The following is a 21,223-nucleotide window of genomic DNA, read 5'->3' as shown; positions in this document are numbered from 1 at the left end:
ATCCCTTTGGGTCTAAATATGGCCAAATGGAGCAATTCTGACTCAAAACCAATTTAACTACCCTTTTTAGGAAAATTATAGTATAGCTGTTTGTTTAGTTTATACTGATAATGTACATCAATAGTTTCTATGAGATTTTATTTCCACATAAGTGTAAGAACCTGGCAACCCTCTACAAAAACAGTATGAATAATGAATTATTTTTATTATTATTATCATACAAGTCAGAGGTGTAATAAGCATGAATTGTTGAAAAGTATGTATATATAAACAACATAGTCAAGTATGGGTGTGAACGACTAGGCTAAGATCCTCTGGGAAACTATCCAGCTGGGTGATCCCTATGGTAATCAGAAGACTTGGGGCTGTGACCCCCAAACTGGGAGAGTGGGTCAGTCAGATCCCAGGAACAACATCTGAGATCACAGTCAAGAGTGCAGTCCTAGGAACAGCTAAGAGCCAAGCTACTGTGCTGGACCCTGAAGCTCCCAGGCCTGAGTTTGAAGGAGAATATATATGTATATAAATAATTGTATGAAAAATATAGCAGTTAAAATTCTTACAATTCTTTAATCCTCTGGGATGAAGGGTCACTTTGGTTAATTTTTGTATAATAATAATGCAAATTTGTATAATTCCTTTTTCTTTAACATCTTTTATACACCAGAGAGATATTTACTTTTTGTCAGAACAAACTCCAAGGTTACAAGAACTCAGAACACTTTCTCAGAAGTATTAAAAGACCTACACATAACTAAGATATTGATATAATACAGACACACTCCACAGAATTAAAAAAATAATAACAATTGTTTGCTTTGTATTATTATCTTTTTAGTAGTGACTTATTTATATTTTTTTAAAGTATCACATAAATATAATATGGCATCAGTAAGGGCCATATCAGTCGGCCTATAATTTGTGGCACCTGCTGCAGCATATTGTCAGCAGCTGTCAATCAGTATGCAGAAATAGTCCCTCAGGCTTATACAGGAGTGGATTCATATCCATATATGCTTTTTTAAGATGCCATTACTTTCACCCATACTGACATTGTGAATTCCCTCAGAGACTGTTATGGAGGACATTATGAGAACTTCAAGGAACATTGGTGATTCATTAAGTTATTGATAAAAGGCCAATTCCTTCAGCTGATACTCTATAATTTCAATCAATAACAGAGGTGAAAGTAATAGTACTCTTTTTCTCCCTCAACCAATTTTCTCTGTCGGATACCTCTGTCAAAATCACATTAGGACTTCCCATTGTTTAAGGAAAAACCAATGAATAAAATATAAGTGAAAATTGTATTTTTCATATGAATAATGTAAAAGAGGACACACTGTTAGTGTCTACATCTCAAGGTTAGACCACACTGTTGGTTTTCCCGCCTGGCCCGTGCTTTGTTCTTGTTGTATGAAATGAGAGGATCCAGTTCTATCAAACTTTGTGTTCTGAGGGACACTTTGCCTCCTCTGCTGGGATATGTTATTCCAGGGATTTCAAAGAAAAAGTCCATAAGCAGCATGTGGTATGTAGTGTCAAGACAGTGCCATATGGTATGACTTGGAGAGTACGCCAGAACTTTTCACCACAGCTTGTTTTCTTCACTCTGTCACAATCAACTGCTTCCTACTAGGGGGTTAACTGAAGGAGACAAGGAAAGAACTGATGGGACAATGTGATTTATATTTTTAAAGGACTGTAGATGACACTTAACTAATGACTTCATGCTAAAACTCTTCTCCAAGGGAATTTTTGGTTGATGTGTGACTTATAATCAAAATCCAAACCATTAAATCTAAAGGTTTACATTCATCATGTGTTCCTTCTTTGATAGGTTAATAATCTCTCCATTGAGCAGCAGGTATAAATGAACTATGCTTAGACAGTCATGCAATTTATTTTCAGAAACAAAATCCATCAGGGAAAATAGGGGTGGGCTGCACTGTTTGCACAAGACTAAAACTAAGCTGCTGCCACAGAAAGTAAAAACTCTGACTCTGTTACACCGTTTCTGAGATTCTGCATTGATTGTATGCTTCTTATTTATAGCATAGAGACAAATAAAGTAATCAATCATGATACATTTGGGCTACAGTTTATCTCATTCAAAGGAGACAAGTTCTACTTCCTGCATTGTATTGTTTTATAGGAAGCAAAACCTTTAGCCATATACCTCTTTCAGAAAAGACATTTTTCATGCTAGTAATTCAGAAGATGATTTATATCTGTCTGAGGTATAATCTAAAATGGGACAGAAGGGAGTAACTTCAGTGCTTGCAGAGCAATGATAAAAGTTGAGAAGAAGTTTATTCTTGACAAATAATCATTAATATTTTATGTGCTCTTGTGAGTTTTTTTTTTTATCTAATTAACTTCTATTACTGTATTTTCATATGTTATCAAATTCTTGCCCATTTTCCATTTTGAAAGCAATGCACCTTGTTCTCAAATGCAAGCAAGATGCACTGACCTTCTTGGAAACTCCAAAGTAACAATTAGCTATTTATATACAATTAGGAATTGTAAACCAATCTGACATGTAATACCAGTGTATGTAACAATAACCATGTTTTCTATGAATTCAAAATTACAGAGAAATAAAGCGACACAGATATTTAAATGGATTCTTAGGCTGTGTAGAATATACAGTGCTGTACTTGGAGTGCAATGTGAAGACTGCAAAACAACAACATAGGGACTAAAAATGCCTCTAACTGAGTATGATTCTTCATATTTCACTTCTAACATTAATAACTGGACATGTCAAACAAAACCAAAGATATTAGCTCAGCTGCTGATCATAATCACTCATTACCTTCGAAAACACTGCAAGTAGATGGACCAATATGACAGACAAGGCACTATGGCTATTATAAAAACTACAGTACAGCAAAATTAATATGCGCCAAACCCATACCGCCAACAAACACAACAGAAAAGCTAAAAGTGGGTTGAGAGAAAGCCAGCAACGTGGGCAGGTTAGTCAGCTTGCTGACATTTACGAGCATAAACAGACTGTCTCAAGCTAAGACATCTACTAAAAGTGCAAGCAGCAAATGCATACCTTGGTTTTCTGGCATCTCCACAGTGAATGAATCCCTTGAGAAAAATAGCAGCAGTCCCAAGCTGCTAACAGCACAGACAGTTTTTGCTTCTGCCCTGAAGTGGTCAAGTCTGAGCATTCTGCTGCAAATAATGACTGCATCTAGTTAAAATTGCCTAGTTATAAAGGCCACACCTGTATGAATTAATGGATGTTACCCATCCACTAAGTGCTATCCAGTCAACCCACACATTTTAGGTATAGAGTGCTCATTAAGTTCTTAAATGGAAGAACAGTGAAAATGCTCACCAGAGGTAAAGTGACTCCAACAGGAAAAAAAGTTAATGTCAGCAAAAATTATGCAAATATTATAAAGGTGTTACCCACTAAAGTCAACAGACCTTTGGACATTATGACTTGTCATAGCAGGAAAAACACTGCTGAAATTAATTTAACTCGGTAATTTAGTGATGGCTCACTTGCTATATAATCTAGGTAAACAAATAAGAGGAAAACAGAGTAAAGTTTCATATGTTGGCTTCTCAGAATACTTTAAACTGATTGAGTCTTAATGATTAATGAAAATAATAAGAACTAATGAAAATGCCACTGATATATAATAATGTTTTTGCTAATAACTTGACCTGGAATCTGTCCAGGGGCTTGCATAAGACTTTAAAATGTACATTTTCACATCAGTGTAAACTATAACTCAGTGCTAATGAGCTTTTTTTTATTTAATTACAATGTCATATGTTATATAAAATAATGGATTCCCTTCAAAATAATGCAGAATTAATTCCATAGGTATTATACCGGTGTACCATAGGTATTTCCCCCCTAAATTTCCACAGGTCCTAGTTTCTGCCAGGATGCTCATGTACTCACAATATTTGCACTGTCCCTTTAATGACTTTTGACCCGCCCACTCTGCATGTGACACAACGAGGAAATTAAAATGTAACGTTTGACTAAGTGAAGCTTTTATCTCCAAACTGGATGCAACAACCTGCTGGGTTTGGAAGTCTGCTGGATTCCCGAGTTTTAAAAAGAAAAATAATGTTTGTGCAGATTTCCGCCCTAACACTGTTGTGTTCACTCGGACATGCATCGTTACCTCTCGTTATTAATACATGGCCATTCAAGAACGCAACGGCTGCAGGTAAGCATTATATTACGTCTTTACACGGGTTTGGAAAAGTTTCATTCAAGAGTTTAAGTCATACGATAGTGACAGTTTGACGTCGGCGAAACTAATTCTCCATAAGTTTTGAAGCTAGTCAGTCTAGCAAGAAAGAAATACATGGTGAAACATGACCTTTGGAAGAGGAACAAATTATGTCTCATGACTTCTTGTAGGATAATTGTGGCCAACACACTCCTTCCCCGGGGGACATTGTTCTGCTTGTTTTCCCGACTTTCCCTGCCTTACCCAATCCTGCTTACCTGGATCAGGTGTGTTCAGTCTGTCAGAAACGGGAAGACTCCATCTCAGGTGAGGATGGAGTGAGGGGAAGGCAGGCCGAAGGATAGTGTAGGATATCATCTTCATGTCAGATTAAACTTTAATCACATCGATCTGATCTGATTTCAGATCTGAAAAAAAAGTTGATGGATTAGGTGTAGAAACATCTTTTAAACCAATCAATCAACCAATTAAGAAAATGAATGGCTCATTAGTTGAGAATGAAATAAATGCTAGTTGTAATATTTATTTTGGTCTAAGTTTATTTGAAATAAAACCCTATAAAATAAAAACAAAAGAAGACAGAGTAGAGGAGTGTGTCTATGTATGTGCATTGTATGTGTAGTGAAGTGCAGGCACTGGCACTTTCCATAACAAGCATTTTCCCTCTCATACTATTATAAAACACTTTTTACATACTTGTTTGCTTTTACTAGATACTAGTGGCTCTACTACAGCTTAACCGTATAAGTATGCAAGACCATCAGAGTCTTAGATAGGGAATAGGCAGAACCCACCAGGCTTCGTAACTGCCAGCTCTGCCCTCACTCTGCTTCCTTGGAGGATGATACATTGGACATGTTAAAATTGAAACTAGAAATATTTCAGCATAGCTTGTGACTTATCTGTCAAGTGGATTTCCACCAGGTGCACAGCTCAACCTAAAGAGAAAAAAAAAAAAATAGAAATGGTGCTCAAAACATCTCAAGCAACAGATCAAACCTGTAGGTGATTAAACTTAACTTAAAAATCTCACCATTTGATAGAGGGGTACCCTTTAATTTATCAAATGTACATACTTTCTTTCCTCTAAGGTAACTATGAAAATGAAATATATACCCAGCTAACAGTTCTGTGGGTAGATATTTAAAAGTGTCTGTGAGCTGCTCCTATTGATCCATTAATGTGGATTTCATTTTCCTTTGGGGGCTTACAGAAGTAGCTGACAATAGCAGGATAATCTTATCTTCCATTCTGCAGAATTCTTTAAGTGAAAAAGAGTATGATGTTCAGTTTGATTTATAAAGAAAGAATTATATCCTGAGACAAGAGTACTTACCAAAGGTGGTAGACAAACAAAATTTATAGATGGATAAATCAGAGCTGACAAGAAGAGAATCTGTGGTAGTATGATGCTGAACACAGTCTAGAGAATTTAGTGGCAAGCTGGTGACAGTGCTAACAGTTGGTATTTTGATCCCCCATGGGCTCTTGGGGGATCAGTGACCAAATGCTTGTTAGGTCTGTGCTTAATAGGAATCCACTGTACTGGTCATCTTTTGTTTGATCTGAACCTTTAACACCTCTGCTAGATGTGAAGACTTGGCAAATAGGTTTAATTACCTCTATTATTCACCCTACATAGTTAACTACATTCAAACTACACAATCTTCAAGAGAGCTGTAAACCTGGATATTCTCGTTTTTCAGTGTTTGTATAATATAAAAAGATGAGTCAAATTAGTCAAATTCAAACTGAGTTATTACATTTTACAAAATATAGTTTCTCAAGTTTTGGTATCAGATAATTTGACGTGAGCTGTAAAATGGTATGAAGTAAGTTGTTAAAATATTGTCTCAGTAAAGTATATTTCTTTCTTCAACATTTCTTCAGAGTGACCCTACATTTCCACTCCTACAAATACAGTTAAACTGCCAACATATTTGGTAGTTTTGGAAACATGCTCATGATTAGACACAGTATTTCTTTTGTAGTACAGTATATTGTACTGTGAGTGGATTATTGACTGTGTTCTGTTTCATACTGTAGCATGGAGTGTCCTACAGTCTGGTGGCTCAGTGTTGGATGCTGTGGAAAAGGGCTGTGCCCGCTGTGAAATTGAGCAGTGTGATGGTAGTGTAGGCTATGGAGGGAGCCCAGATGAGTCTGGAGAGACCACGCTGGATGCTATGATCATGAATGGGTAAACCATGGACGTTACATGTTCGAAAAATTAAATTAAGAAATTATGTAGTAATAATACCACTCTAATCAGACATCTGACAACATACTCTTCTTACAGTTTGTGGTGGTGATGTTTTTTCATCTTGTACATTTACAGGCTTAAACTGGCTGACCTTTCCAGCGCACCTTATTTTTTAATAATGCACTAATAACAGCCTCATAAGAACCTGAAAGCTTGCGTGCTATTAGCTCCACAAATGCAAACATTTACACACTTAGAAATTGAATATGGAAGAAAGAATATGGAAGGCAAATGCCAGCTTATGATGAAAGAGAAAAGACCAGGAGCAAGCTCCTTGTTATTACTCCCTGGATATACCATCTTCCACTTTACAGGAAAACAGATTTTTTTTTTTTTGGTTAGACAATCATGAATACATTTTTGCTAGAGGATAATTTCCCACATACTATCCAATATAGCTGCATAAAAAAATGCAGTCGCAACAACCAGCAGCCATATTGCACACATTGCCCAAGAACAAGAATCAAAACAACTGTAAAATTTCATGCAATCCAATAGAACAGCACTGCAAATAATGCATTTGTATGAACTTCACAGAACTAGCTTCAATTTTTGATCTGCTGTCAGAGAAGAGTTGACTCAGCTCAGTCACTATACTTGCGGTATTAGTTTGCTGTGGTGTATAAATATTAAAACACCTCTGAATATAGTACAGTCTGTAACACCACCACCACAATCTACAGCCTCAAAAACCAGATTACAGATAAGAATTAATTTCACTCTGTCTTTCTTTTCTCTGCATAATTAGCAAAATGATACATATCAGACACTGGACACCGCAGTGTTAGCCTAAGGAGGACTTGACTGAATTTGAATCATTGTTCTAATTAGCTAATATCAACCACAACATTCAAGAGATACAAATATTTTAAGTTTACCTAAACGACTTGTATATTGCATGAGTCAGTGCTTACTTTCCATTGCTACTGAATTACTTAAGAAAATCATAAACAGAGTTATAGGAGTGGAGACCCACATCCATATGTGCAACTATCTGATGGATTACTTGTGCCCACTAACCCAGCTGGAGTGTTTATTCTGGGTGTATTTTCTGAGCAGGGATACAATGGACGTAGGTGCAGTTGCAGACCTGAGAAGAATCAAGAATGCCATTGGAGTTGCAAGAGCTGTGATGGAGCGTACTGATCACACACTGCTAGTCGGGGAGTCAGGTAATAATATCCTTAAAAGTTAAAAAAGTCATGGTTAAGGTTGGAAATACAGTCACTTAGTTAAACAACATACAAACTCAAATCACTGACCAGCAGAGTTCTAATGCCTTCTACTTGTTATTTTTAAATGCAGTTGTGTTGAACCAGATTAATCAATTTAAAGGAAAATGAATGATACGTATTTTACAGAGACATCTTGATACTTGAATGGGAATCTTTACAAAGCACTTGTCACATTAAGGTTAAAGCCTTTGAGGCACTTATGTAGTCATCTTTGCAACACTTGAAAAATTTTTAACATCAGAATCACTAACACAAGCAGTTAGTGATGAATATATGGGTCAGAGCTGCAGTATAATGTTCTGAACATAAATAAAGTGACTAACAGAGAAGTACTGACAAAAGAAACACATACAATAGCATTCTGTTAGTTTTGTATGGAATCACAACTCTCCTAAAGTAGTTTAAAGACCAATATGAAAACCTAATATTTTTATATTATAAGGACCTTCTAAATCAAATGCAAGGCTCATGTAAAAAAAAAAAGTATTTATTTCCATTCATTTGGCATTATTCTTTGTAAGTGAACCAGCATTCTTACAGGAATGGAACGGTGAAGTCACTGCTGTTCAAAATGGTAGCGAGCTATGAGGCCAAATGAAAAGAGATTGCATTCAGCATCAGTCCCTCCTTTGTTTGACTCTTTGTTTTCTCATAACCCAAGATCTGTGTGGACCAGAATGTATAACTTGACCTGAAAGTATCACTTCTCTCTCAATAGCTTCTGTGTTTGCTGAAAACATGGGCTTCATTGCAGAGGACCTCACTACCAACAGATCTTTGAATACTTTCTCACAGTGGTTGAAGGGCAACTGCCAACCTAATTATCGAAAGGTGTGTGTGCAGATGTGTATTTGTTTTTCTCATTTGTGTTGGCTACAGGCATGCAGCTTCTGAAAGATTGATATTAAGCAGGAAATTGACAGCATACCAAATTAGCTCATAAGAAGACAGTGCCCTACAGCACTGAGTTGTTACGATTCTTTAAAACTCTCTTGTTCACCTCCCCAAAAGTGTCTCAAATCTCCAGAGTAAGATTTCTTTTTCCCTTTAAGTCAGCCATTATCTTTCCAGAGAGAGTATGCAGTGTCCTATCGGTCAAATTCACAGCATTTACAGCCGGGGCTGCCCAGTTAAAAGGACAGTCCTGTATTGATGGTCATTGAGCATTGCATTACAAAACTAGAGTAAAGTGCCTTGGCAGTAGTTGGGAAAGAACCATAGCTGATCACTTCTATCAACTTTTCCTCAAAACGTTTTCAAACAATATGTGCCAATTAATCATTTTTAACAAGTTCAATGTATTTGTTACAATTTGCTATAGAGTTGGTGCCGAGGCTGATGTATAATATAAAACAAAAGCCGGGGGGGGGGGGGGTTAGGGTAGAGTAAACAGGTCTCCATACATCTACTGTATAAATTTAGCACTGAGTGAACTGTATAATTTATGTATGTTTAGAAAAACAAAGATATTGACAGTATAAGTTCACAAATGTACCAGCTTACATCTGCAACAAGGTACCTCTATTCGTCTCTTACCTTGATTATTCCTTTGACAGGGTTTTTTTCATATTGTTGCAGAGGTCACTGGAGAACAACTGTATCTGTATTATTTATAACTGAAGAGAGTGTTTTCAAGGGTTTTACCTTCACCTTCATGAAATGGAGTATAACAGACTTTGCTTTATGAATAATACACAGGCACTTTCATAAAACAGACCAGTTGAGCCCAACTTTGTTTTACTGAAAGCCTTGTAGAAAAGTAATGCTGATACAGATACATTCTATAAAAAAAGACATTTGTTTTAACTTTGAGTTAATGTTTTATGGCTCCAGGTTTTGTCTGTTGACTTAAACACAAAATGCTGACATTTTTATTTATCTTACCTGAAACGTTAAAGGAGCTGAAGACACAGTCAACTTTTCACACCCTCTTGCAGGTCAAGCTGCCACTCAGTCACTGAGGAGATGCCTTGAGGTAGAGAGACAGGGAAACCTTTTGTTAAACTGTACTACACCATGACAGCTATTCATATCTTGTGCTCTATGCCACCACTCTCTCCAGAACAGGTACAGCCGGTTCTGTGCCTTAATAAAACATGGTATTTTACTGCTGAAGGACATGTTTTAGCAGCAGCAGCAGGAGTATAAACCGAGATGTTTTTTGGGTCGGTCACTTGGCCACTGGGAACAGTGAGAAGTATCAAACCATTTGCTGACAGCAGATCTGATAGTTCAATCAAAGCACATGGTTGTCGATCAGGGTTAAGTCCCAGGACATGGCATTATTCAAGCAGTAATAAAGTTTTCTTTTTTGTCAAAAGAATGTGTTTCCAGATCCTTCCATCTCCTGTGGACCCTACAAGCCCAGGGTGACACTGCAAAGGAGGAAGAGAGTACGCCATATGTATAGGCATTCCCATGACACCATAGGTAGATCAACACAATTAATGCCAAATATGAAGTCAGCCTTACTGAGGTATTTTATAATTTATTGTTTAAGCACTTCATTCAAGCTAGACAAGGATGAGAGCGTTTATAATAATTGCCTGTGCATTAATCCTTTTTACGTTCCTCTTTTTAATGTCATCTGAGTTAGATTTATGTCCTGATCAGAGCACCTGCAGATGGTATGCTTGCAAATCTTTATTAGTGAAGGCTCAGATGAGGGCTTGAAATGGATTTGTTTAGTTTTTTATTATTATTATTTTTGCAGACCAGGATACCTTGGAGGTGGCTTATATTTCAATACGACTTTGTTTTTGTGCCAGGGATGATTGCTTTCAGTCAAGATGGGCATGTGGCTGCTGGTACATCAACCAATGGACTAATGCACAAAGTTCCAGGGTATGTAGAGACTGCTATGGTTTAAATTGGTAATTTTGAAAAAGGAAGTTCATTTTTGGCCTTCACAAAGGTTTGACAGAATAAGCACAAAGGTCCACTGACTTTTTAACAGCATCTCTGTTATGACTGAAAGATAATAATTAAAAACAGATTTAGGATGATTCTTCTCCTTTTTTGCAAATAATGTCGCACTGGTCTAAACCTTGTAATTTTCCTCTCCTATAGCCGTGTTGGGGACTCTCCTATTGTTGGAGCTGGAGCCTATGCAGATAGCTCAGCTGGTGCTGCTGCTGCTACTGGAGATGGAGATGTCATGATGCGCTTTCTTCCTAGGTACCTCAGCTGTCATCCTTTTATAACAAAAAGTCTTATTAAATTTGTGTTGTGTCACTGGGTGCACCACTGCATGGAAGACAATTATAGTCTTAAAAACCCATGAAATAGGACATTTAAAAAGAAAAGGTGGCGAACCTACATATTTAACCTTTCTTACAGTATGTCTGATGGTGAGATTGTTTCACTTAAGTAGTGGGAAAAGTGTAAAAATTAAAGTTTTACTTCAAATAACAATACCTAACAATTATTAAAACTTCGAAAACATTTAATTTAACGTGGTATATAGAGAATATATCAATTTTAGTATGCTCCTCTAAATGTAAATTATAAAAATAGTTTCCTACTCTGCTACATGCATCTTAACCAGGGTCTTTTTAAATAATAAGACTGTTACATGGTATTTTTTGACAGTGTTTCAGAGAATACTGACATCAATGACATGTAATTTTTAAACAGCCAATTTCTGGTGTGAATCTCTTGCCACAAATGCAACAATAGTATTATAAAGAGGGGAGGTGTGAGTACACTGGCCCAAAACTGTCATTTCTACATTCCACAGAAGAGGCACTAACTAAAGCTGCTGTTTGTTTTCAGCCTGTGAGAATATGAAAGTCCCAGAAGTTTTGTTTTTTTTAAGCTCTATTTATCTAGGAGAGTTTGGTGACCACACATAGTTTTAGGTTTCACTCAGCTTTACATTTCAAGTCACACACAACCACACCTGGGGGGGTATACCATTTCACTTATTTTCTGACTCACTTCCTAAACACTTGGGGGTTGTTTTTCAAGCCTTTGCTATGAGTGGACTGAAGTATGTTTATCATTCATTCTCCATGCCCAAATGTCTGAGCAGTCTAGGCATTTCAATCGCTGAATGTGGTAACAAGACTGAGTAGTAGCTCACTGTTACCCAGAGTGGGTGTTTTAAAACCATGCCATACATGTTGTTTGCCATCTTGTATACATGTAATCTCCTGACAAAAGTATGCACAGAAGAACAAGGTTCCCACAAATGTTCTGCTTTAAAGTCCTTACCTTTTACTGAACTTAATTTTGTGGAAATTGGATTTGCCACACTCATCGTTTTATAAGTCTGATCTCAGGTTAATGGAGTCAGTAGCACCTGTTGAGCACCTGTAGAGGTAACTTTCAGTACAGAAATGGTACATTACAGCAGTTTATCCCCATTTGCTGATTTTGTATACTTGTGAACACCTGCATATCATGCAGTGTGCAGACTGGCAATGTTTCTATTTTTTAAATCACATTTAATCAGTGTTTCATGACATCGTATTTGCTGTCACTCTATAATTGCAAGCACATCCCCATCATCATCCTGGTTGGTGGCCTTGACAGCACTTGTTAGTTTACCATGTAATCCTGCCAACAGTTACTTGGCCGTGGAACTGATGAGGGCTGGGGCAGATCCCTCGGCAGCCTGCGAGACGGCCATTTCCAGAATCAAGAGGCATCACTCAGAATTCTTTGGAGCCATCATCTGTGCTAACACAACAGGCCATTATGGTAAGTGTTTGAGTTCACAAATACAGACTGCTTCCAGCAAAGGACATGCACTTACACCTTTTTTTTTTTTTTAAATTGAATTTAAATTTTTCTAAATAATTCTGATTGCAAAACAACACATGATGTTCTTGAAAGACTATCCAGAATACCCCAGACTGTGTGAATTGGGCTTAAATCAATAACATATCCGTTTGAAACAATGAAGCAGGTTAATGTTACCTAATACATAAAGAATAATAAGGTTTTCTAACACAGACTTAATCTTGAAACTCAAATTGATAAGAAAAGGTAATCCAAATGTATAGTAGCACATGTAGATGAAAATCACATTTTATATATAAATCCTAAATGAGGGCTTAATAAGAAAGGGGTAAGAAGTTTGGTTGTCTGTTTTCTTTCATCTCCTCAGGTGCAGCCTGTAACAAATCCCCTGGTTTCTCCAAGTTTCAGTACATGGTGAGAGACTCCAAGTCTGACACTCCAGTCCTGAAATCTGTGGACTGCATTTAAATGACTGTGTGTAACTCTTTAAACCATATTTTTATGCTGATAAATCTGGATAGATTTTAAATTAAACGAAATTAAAAATGATTCTTTATTAGATGTATTGCTTTTCTCATAACTTTGAAACATACATATTAAAAAGATGAACAAAGATAGGTCATATTACAAATGAAATAGGAACTTCGTTAGATACAACATTATACAAATCAGTGTTTTGCCATGATCTGAAGATCATACATTTGATTAATACCCTCTGTCAAATGTACATTTTAAGACAGGACTGTTTATTTCACAAAGATAATGATTTACCATGTCCCTTTCTAAGTCCATGTTTTATATAAACATATCATTAGGGATTCATTTTGAAGTGATCACATTAACAGCCAGGGAGGATGGATACCCCTGGTCCATTCTGTGCCCACTGAAAAAAGTCACACTGTTTACCCTTTTGAAAGCTACAGATGTAGAAATTCCGACCATTGTTGGGTCCTAGTTTCAGAACCGTCCTCATTAAACAGCGTTTCCCATGGTGACAAGAAGGGAAGTGCAGGTCTGCCCACTGCAATGGAGAAAATAAGGTTTTCACCACATTAGTAAGTTTCTTTTTTCAGTTATATAGATTTGATGAAAACATATTACAATGTGTGTGTGTTCACTAAAACTGGAGACACTTAAAAATAATTTATAGTTATCTATTTTTCATGCTACACAGTGCCATACACAAGAGTTACTTTCCATTTTCACCTCAAAGAAGTTACACTTGGTCTCTCTGGGAAGAGAGCAGGCATAGAACTGTCGTCCCTTATTCTCCCCCTCCTTGTGGACCACTCTGAGTGCAGCTGGATGACGATGGGATGCACAACGAGGGGCACTGGGACTGGAAGAAATGGAGGCGCTGCGGCTTGTCGTTCCTATTTTGCATGTGCTGACAGAAGGGAAGAAACAGTCTTATTAGTTTGAAACAGAATGAAAATAAAACACAGGAATACCTGTCACATCAACCCTTATTAGAGAGCAAACAACCTCTTGCAGCAATGTGTGATGATATGTGCTGGTAATAATTGTGTTTGGTAGGTATCCTACTGCAGCTATTGATCAATCTGTACTTTTTTAACAACGTTGCATTAAAAATTCCACACTCAGATGATTTTTTATTCCAGTCATCACCCTGAAGTTGCCAAGAACTTCTCTTATTATAAACTTATTCATAAATAGCCAAGCAAGGGATTCACTCACCCTGAGTTGGGGGTTTCATTTTGAGCATTGTTACTGGGAAAGGGACTGTGATCAATTCTCATTTTCTTGGATGGGTGACTGTAGGAGGCCAGTGATTCCCTGTTGGAGAGCGCAGCACTTTGCTTCCGCCAGCCACAAGAGGCGTAATTGGGGCTTGTTGTCCCTTGGCAGATGCTGTACTTATTTAAACCTCGCTCTGCCGCCAAGGAATTCAAATGACTGCCGGTTGTGGAGTGTGTGGAGTTTACATGCTTTGGCTTCTTGCTCAAGTCAGAGAAAACAAGGGTGGAAGTCCCAAATGCAGACCTCCAGTTGACTTTGAGCTCCTCTTGTGGCTTCTTGAATGAAATGCAGGGGTACTTAATCAAATCTGCAGTGAAGGGTGATGCTTCAGTGCTAATGTCGTCTTTGTGAACTGTGGAGATGGAGCCAGAGTGAGATAACAACTTCATGTTCAGCAGCTGCAGCCTATTGTGATGCACTGGCTGCTCCTGGAAAATGTTAGTTGCTGTTAGCTGTAAGTGGTCAGTTAGCCATTAAATCTACCAGTAAACTGCAGACTGCTGTGTTGTGTAAAAAAAAAAAAAAAATCCCACACTATCTGTTGTACTGATGATGCCGTTATATAGTAATAGTGAGTCACGATGCCTGACAAAGTCATTAACAGAAAGTGCTGAATAAATATCTCTGGACAACTATCATTAATGTGGCCATAAGCAATCCACTTAACCCCCAACTGTTTAAGTGGGACCACACAGTGGTCACCAGTAGAATATGTAAATATATAACTGTACAAATGCAAATCAGGGCATTACTGAAAAACATTCCTGGATAAATAAGTATGTTATGATAGTCAGCTATTGAGCCATGCTTGGGAATCTCTTTAAACCAAATGAACTATGGGAAGCTGGTGGTATGACAGCAAGGATGTTTCTTTCAAACACTTCTGCTGTAATGTATCAAGATAGTCAGAGGAAAATAGCCAACTGACAGAGAAGCTCATTACTTGCAACATACAACTATTGAAAAATCAGTCTGCTCGACTGCACTATCACTTCAACAGCTTTATGTTTGGTGCCTTGCTCTGAGGTACTTAAGCTTTGATGCCCAACTGTTTACCAGAACAGGATTTTATCTCTTACTAACAAAGACGTTCTGTCAGCCCATTAAATTTAGAGACTGTGAAGGAAGAGCATTTCACTCACCCTCAGGTCTTGGAGTGAGGCAGGCATCACAGGCTTTTGCTGCTGGCTGGTTGATGAGTGTGCAGAGTTGACAGGTCCAGTCCTCTTCCTCTTTCTTAGCCACATTATCACTGGTTCTCTGTCTGTGTCCCCAACCAATCAGACTGTTTCTGACTGGAAGCTTACTGGGTAAAGAAAACACAAACAACTGGTGATTCCATTAATCCTTGTAAGAACTGAACTCAGCTCCCTTTTTTTGTTTACAGACACACACGTTTAATACATTTTTGTAAAAACTTACTTGTTGTAAATGTTTTTCTGCATTTTTTGATATACAAACTAAAAGCCTCAAAAATGACCACAAATTTCCTTGCACATTTCAGAAACCTTTTCAAAGAAAACTAAACATTTTAAAATTAAAGAATAGTTGATTAATTATAGACCTGTTGGATTTTTATTATCATAGTAAATGTTGTAACTATTGTTTCATTTAGTCTAGCTTAGCTGTGTTGGTTATGTTAGATAAGTGCATTTCTATTATATTTAAATAACTCTTAATTTACTTTTTAGCAGCTGAAGTATTTTGCTGTGTACTATTTACAAGACAGTTACATGGAAATATGCATTTACTTGTTTATATTACAGGCAAACAGTCACAGAACTGTAAATGCAAAATGAGAAATAAGAATGAATTATTCAACATTGTAAAACGATTATAGAAAATACAGGCAAAGACAAAACTTAAACTAGACCAACATTTGCAATTTAAGCAAAGGATGAGTATATGCGAGAAGGCAATCATGTAATTGCTCTAAGCATACATGTTAGCGCTCTGACAAGACTATGTTTAACAAGAAGGCAAATCTGCAATGCCAACAGTCATGGAGGAGGAAAGGAGCAGCAGCTTACAGGAAACTTTCCTCACAGATTGCTATATCAGCTGTGTAATGCATTGTAAAGGCTTTAGGCTCTAACCCCTTGAAAAGCTTTGCTCAAACACAAGCCAGGAGGTGTTGAGCCTATGCCCTGTCTGGCAAACATGGCCTTATATGCGCATTAATCCCCCCCCCGCACATAAAACACTTCCCACTCCCTGCCAAGCCCATCTGCCTGCAAAGATGGCCTCTCTAAATTTGAACGCATTATCAAAAAGGCTTTAGGAACTTTCTGAAAGATAAGATTCTTGGAAAATGACACCTAACTTTACGTTTTTCTACAAATGGTACTGTTGCAAATGATTTAAAATTTTATCATTGGAAAAATTGTATTATATTTCATAAAATGTAATTAAACATATGTTGTTCATAAAAATTGTAATTTTAATGTCAGCACAATTTTCTAAAAATGTTATTTTACCCTTAAAAATTATTGGCGTCTGTCCTTTTGAAGAACACCTAAACCAAACTTCAGTGAGACCATCCTTACAAGAACTAGACAATAACATTCCGGTCAAAGTGCCAAAGGTCCATACGGACTGCTACCTGATGTCGACACCAGTGGGATCTGCCTTCTGACAGCGCTCGCAGAAGTAAGTCATCCTGCCATTGTCTCCAAGACGACAGACTGTGATAACGTGAAAGCACTGGCCACACTGGGAACGCTTGTAGACTTTGTAATGTTTGTAGAGAGCAGAGCCAGATTTGCGACACTAATCGAGATGAGCAGGGCAGAGGACAATAAAAAGATGAGGGTAAAGAGAAGAAGAAGAAAAAAAAAACAGTCCTTACTTGTCTATTATGTATGGAGTTAAATGAATCTTCTCTAAATAGTGGCACTTTGGCTTCTGCTCTTGTTCCTCAGCAACACTGGGTTTAAATTTAATCCATTTTTGCAAGTCAGCCTGAATGAGGTGTTAGGTATACATCCAAAAGTGTATACATATAAGCATATAGTACACATCAAGATATTCAAGATCAACAATAAATCAACATAAAGTGTTTCTAGTGATGTACACACATCTAACCTTATAAAACAGAAGGCTAAAATCACGTGTCATCTTCACCAAGTGATGAATCTGCTCGTCTGTCAGCTGCTGAACCTGCAATGGAAGCAGCACAGTTAGTTACACTTCAGCCAGACAGTGAATAAATCTTATTTGTATAGCCCTTCATTTCAAAACAGAGACAGAAAGTGCTTCACAGTCTTCAAATCAATAATACAAGAATATAAACAATAAAAAAAAAAAAAGAGAGAAAACTGGATTTAAAATGATGCAACAAAGAAAAATTGCATACAAGGTTTTCCCAAGACAGCCAGGACCTGCCTCGAACTGAGCGTAAGAAAAAACAAAAAACACTTGTAGCACTTTCAGGACACCTAGGGGTTCGATGATAGAGGAGAAGCTCATAAAGATTCAGTGATCCCAGAAGAAGAAGGGGCCAAAAGTCTTAGATTAATATTTTGGTCCATGGTGTTATATTCTTGTATCCGATCCTATACTTTCTAAGGGAAGTAGAACAGAGCCCCTGGTAATAGGTATGTAATAAAAGTATTCAGTAAGTGTCTCTTACTGGTAGTGGATAGGTCAGTCTAAAAATCAGAACAATTTGCCTGATAAAACTGCTCTCTGAGAGCAAAGTGACAATGTGAGGCATTGAATCATTCACAGTGCAAGTTATTTCCAGTTCAAGACTAGAAAATGTCTTTGTTTTTCTTTTAAATAAATATATTAATCAGAGGGAAAAAAAATGCCATTAAGAGTATATACCACACACACACACATATATATATATAGCACTCATAAAACATATGAAAAACATTTCCATTTCCAAACTGCACTGTGGGAAAGGTATATCTGTGCTGCAATGCACTTGTTTGTCTGTTCCCTATTTTACCCTGCTCATTGCAATGCATCACTCAATAATGCAACTTTTTCTGTGAGAGTTGTCATGAATTTTTACCCTCTTTTTTTTTTTTTTGTTCCTCTGCTGAACACAATCCATCATCTTTTCCATACCTTCACGGCTGGGTGGAGGCCCGAGTCAAACAGGGCTTCGTTTTTAATGATGTTGCCAACTCCCGGCATGACGGCCTGGTCTAGGAGAACGTCACAGAGCATCCTGCTACTTTGACTCCTCACTGTCTCCCCAGAACGAGAGAAGCTGAACTTAGACGAGCAAACATCCAGACTCTCCATTGCCCTCACTCTTTGCTCACAGTCCTCCGTCAACCTGCAAGCACACAGTCTTATATTACTGCAAGAATTCAGAAAATATATAGCCACTGTTAGTGCAACATAGGGTCATTGATGAATTTGTGAGGTTACAGATATCAAAATAGTTTCTTTCATATTTTCTGTTTTGGGTTGTTTGTTATGAGATGGGGCAGCATAGGTGAAATTTTCAGGCAGTAGAAGTAAGTGTCTGTCTGCTTCTGAGAAGCATATGAGGTCCTTACAGTCAGTGCACAAGACAAGTGTCCAGCCAAAAAAGTTGTTTTCCATGCAATTGCCACAGTCTTCAGATACAGTCTAATGTAGGACATACACACTAAATGAGACTCATACCCCAAGGTGAACATCTGTCACCTCAATCTATCTCAGCTAGGCTGGTGTCCCCATTACCTTATTTCCACAGTACTGTCAAAGAAGCACACAATGTCGTTAGTCAGGTGTATTTCCAGCACTGGTATGAAACCCATCCTCTCTTTTCTCTCAGCAGGATTTATCCGCATTGATCCATTCATACCAAAGTGGACTCTAAAGGATGTGAGCATAAAGGAAGACAAGCAAAGACAAATTTACTTTAAAGATAGCATGTCTCACTCGATATAAGATTTGACAACAAAAGACAGAAAGGTGGCCTGTTGGCTGTAGACTCCAGTCTGTAAAAAATGTCTCAGACCCGATTCCAGCAATGTGTGCTCATCTACAGCCAGGTCATACCAATTCAGCTACACACTGTCCCTGTAAATGCTGGGAATGAGGATGGACTGTCAAATAGGGTTAAGAAAGATGATTGTACTACAGTATTGTAAAACAGCATAAAGCAAACAACATTAGAGCATATTGAGCAAAATGTTTGTCCACATTCCTGTTAAAGAACTAACTGCATCATTTTTACTGTCCTTGATCTGTTTTTCAGTTGTTTAATCTGTAAAACACAAAAGAAATGTATTTTTTGCACAATTTTTGTTTGAAAAATCCAAACAATAAATCAATGCAGCTGCAGATTATTTTCACTAGTAATCAATTTATCAATAATATGCTTCTGTGTCCACACTTCCTTTAACCTCAACACTGACACTGTTCGAGAGACTTTGACATAACAACATTTCGCTCAAAACTCATGTAACAATTTACTTATGAAAGGTAGTGAGTGGAAACAAAATCCACATTAAGCTAGTTACCTAAACGCTTTGGGACCAAAGTACATGAAAAGCTCCTTCCCGAGAGTCTCCACACCAGTGTACTGACAACCACAGAAACTGTGGAAGGAAACTCCTTCTGAGTTGTTTTTCTGTAAAAAGACACAAGCTGGTTAGCATACAACAACAACAACAACGACAACAAAACGTAACCCGTTAACGCAACTTACAGTGGATGTTATCAAACTGCCTCGGGTTTCTATCAATTTCTGTCCTTTTTTGACTTTAGAGCGGATTTTTTCTCCATTTAATGTGCAGCCTGGACCTTCAACCATCTTCGAGTTCAGACTTTTAAAACTTATTTCGTGTTAAAAGGTGAAGCCACGGCCCAAAATAACCAGCTAAAACATTTGTCGTCCTCTTGTTTGCCCGCCACAAATTTAATGTTGCGCCTGCGTGGTACGGTTTGTTACCGGAAATACATTAAAGGGTGATTCAGGCTTTTATCTTGGTTGTTAATATATCTTTACGACATTAAAAAATATTATATCACTCGTGGTTATATAGGTTTGTTTTGGAAATTAAATAACCTAACTCTTGAAAATTTGACTCCGGTATGGTTACAGAGTGGTGTCATTAGTTTTCAGGTATCTTTTGCGGAAAACAGACAGTACTCTATAGTTGAAATGATGAAGTAATAATATCTTATTTAGAGAGAAAATGAATTGCTAATAAGTTTGATAATCAAATACATTTTTTACTTTTTCTTTGTTTTTGTTCTCCTCAGTATTATACTACTGCAAACATTACAAGCCATCTAAAAGAGTCCTTTATATCACACATTCTAAGTATAATGATCAATCTATAGTAAATCTCTGGGTGATAGCACTTTTAGTAATTATCCACTTGAGGGCGCTACAATACTATTCTTAGATCTGTTCCCCACACAGACATGTCTGTAATCCTGTATGTTTTTAGGATTAATACGCTTACATCTATACATATATACATAAATGAAGGCTTTCACACTTATAATACAAATAACCACAATGAAACTAATCCAAACAAATTGTCACATAGCCTATTATTCATAGTGTGGAAAGCTGTGTAAAGAAATGAGTAGTGTAATTATCAGTCACATTTTGAATTACATTTAATATTGCATTTCATATTCAAATTCCTAAAAATGTCCTTAGCATGTCTCCCACACTCCTCCCATGCTAGCCTCATGGCCTGGACATACTATATTCCACACCTCTACTATGTTCATTTAAGGTGTCCCATCTCTTCAAAACAACCTTCAAAGGAAATATAATTTCCATCATTGTCAAAAGATTTTCTGCATGGTTTGCTTGAATAATTGCAACAACTTGTTTGCTCTGCAGTTCTGCTATCCAGAAACCCTTCTGTGGGCCCAGATAAAAATAGATAGACTCCATGTTCTTCAGCCAAGTGCACAGCCATGCCCTCCTTCAAAAAAGTCAGCACTCAGCAGTAATGTGTATTACAATCTGAAGCTGCTCACTCACATTGGCTCTAAGGGAAGTGAAGCAC

At 37.3% G+C, this 21,223-nt stretch overlaps 2 protein-coding genes across 6 annotated transcripts; one reads left to right on the top strand and one right to left on the bottom strand.

The window, feature by feature from the left end:
- Positions 1-3,985: 3,985 nt before the first annotated feature.
- On the top strand, positions 3,986-13,798 carry aga (aspartylglucosaminidase). Of its 3 annotated transcripts, XR_003297156.1 has the most exons (11): positions 3,986-4,211; positions 6,285-6,438; positions 7,561-7,673; positions 8,455-8,567; positions 10,058-10,166; positions 10,505-10,580; positions 10,806-10,913; positions 12,307-12,440; positions 12,850-12,896; positions 13,438-13,537; positions 13,657-13,798. XR_003297156.1 is itself a non-coding variant. In XM_026330547.1 (10 exons), exons 1-10 carry the CDS (start codon positions 4,049-4,051, stop codon positions 13,456-13,458), a joined length of 1,038 nt encoding a protein of 345 aa, XP_026186332.1. In that variant the 5' UTR covers positions 3,986-4,048; the 3' UTR covers positions 13,459-13,685. The 3 variants fall into 3 exon arrangements, 2 of the variants coding, with proteins under 2 accessions (XP_026186332.1, XP_026186331.1); XM_026330547.1 differs by having other exon boundaries at positions 13,438-13,685; XM_026330546.1 differs by lacking the exons at positions 13,438-13,537; positions 13,657-13,798 and having other exon boundaries at positions 12,850-13,043.
- Positions 13,022-20,106, bottom strand: neil3 (nei-like DNA glycosylase 3). Of its 3 annotated transcripts, none has more exons than XM_026330544.1 (10): positions 19,900-20,106; positions 19,712-19,821; positions 18,927-19,061; positions 18,321-18,534; positions 17,328-17,402; positions 17,092-17,204; positions 15,386-15,549; positions 14,181-14,595; positions 13,680-13,869; positions 13,022-13,503 (listed from the first exon to the last, which is right to left on the bottom strand). In XM_026330544.1, the coding sequence occupies exons 1-10, from the start codon at positions 20,002-20,004 to the stop codon at positions 13,321-13,323; spliced, it is 1,704 nt and encodes a 567-aa protein (XP_026186329.1). In that variant the 5' UTR covers positions 20,005-20,106; the 3' UTR covers positions 13,022-13,320. The 3 variants fall into 3 exon arrangements, with proteins under 3 accessions (XP_026186329.1, XP_026186327.1, XP_026186328.1); XM_026330542.1 differs by lacking the exon at positions 17,092-17,204 and adding an exon at positions 16,846-17,012; XM_026330543.1 differs by lacking the exon at positions 17,092-17,204 and adding an exon at positions 16,846-17,012 and having other exon boundaries at positions 13,689-13,869.
- Positions 20,107-21,223: the final 1,117 nt, after the last annotated feature.

The sequence above is a fragment of the Mastacembelus armatus genome, chromosome 10 (genome assembly GCF_900324485.2).
Source record: "Mastacembelus armatus chromosome 10, fMasArm1.2, whole genome shotgun sequence".
Lineage (NCBI taxonomy): Eukaryota > Metazoa > Chordata > Actinopteri > Synbranchiformes > Mastacembelidae > Mastacembelus > Mastacembelus armatus.
This window is presented reverse-complemented; position numbering and strand designations above follow the sequence as displayed.

Coding starts and splice junctions, on each gene's coding strand:
- aga (XM_026330546.1), top strand. CDS start 4,049: ATGCAACAACCTGCTGGGTTTGGAAGTCTGCTGGATTCCCGAGTTTTA. Junction 10,167..10,504: donor GCATTCCCATGACACCATAG/GTAGATCAACAC, acceptor TTTTTGTGCCAG/GGATGATTGCTTTCAGTCAA. Junction 12,441..12,849: donor TAACACAACAGGCCATTATG/GTAAGTGTTTGA, acceptor TCATCTCCTCAG/GTGCAGCCTGTAACAAATCC.
- neil3 (XM_026330542.1), bottom strand. CDS start 20,004: ATGGTTGAAGGTCCAGGCTGCACATTAAATGGAGAAAAAATCCGCTCT. Junction 15,550..16,845: donor CCCACTGGTGTCGACATCAG/GTAGCAGTCCGT, acceptor TTCTTTACCCAG/TAAGCTTCCAGTCAGAAACA. Junction 13,870..14,180: donor AATGAAACCCCCAACTCAGG/GTGAGTGAATCC, acceptor CCCTTCTGTCAG/CACATGCAAAATAGGAACGA.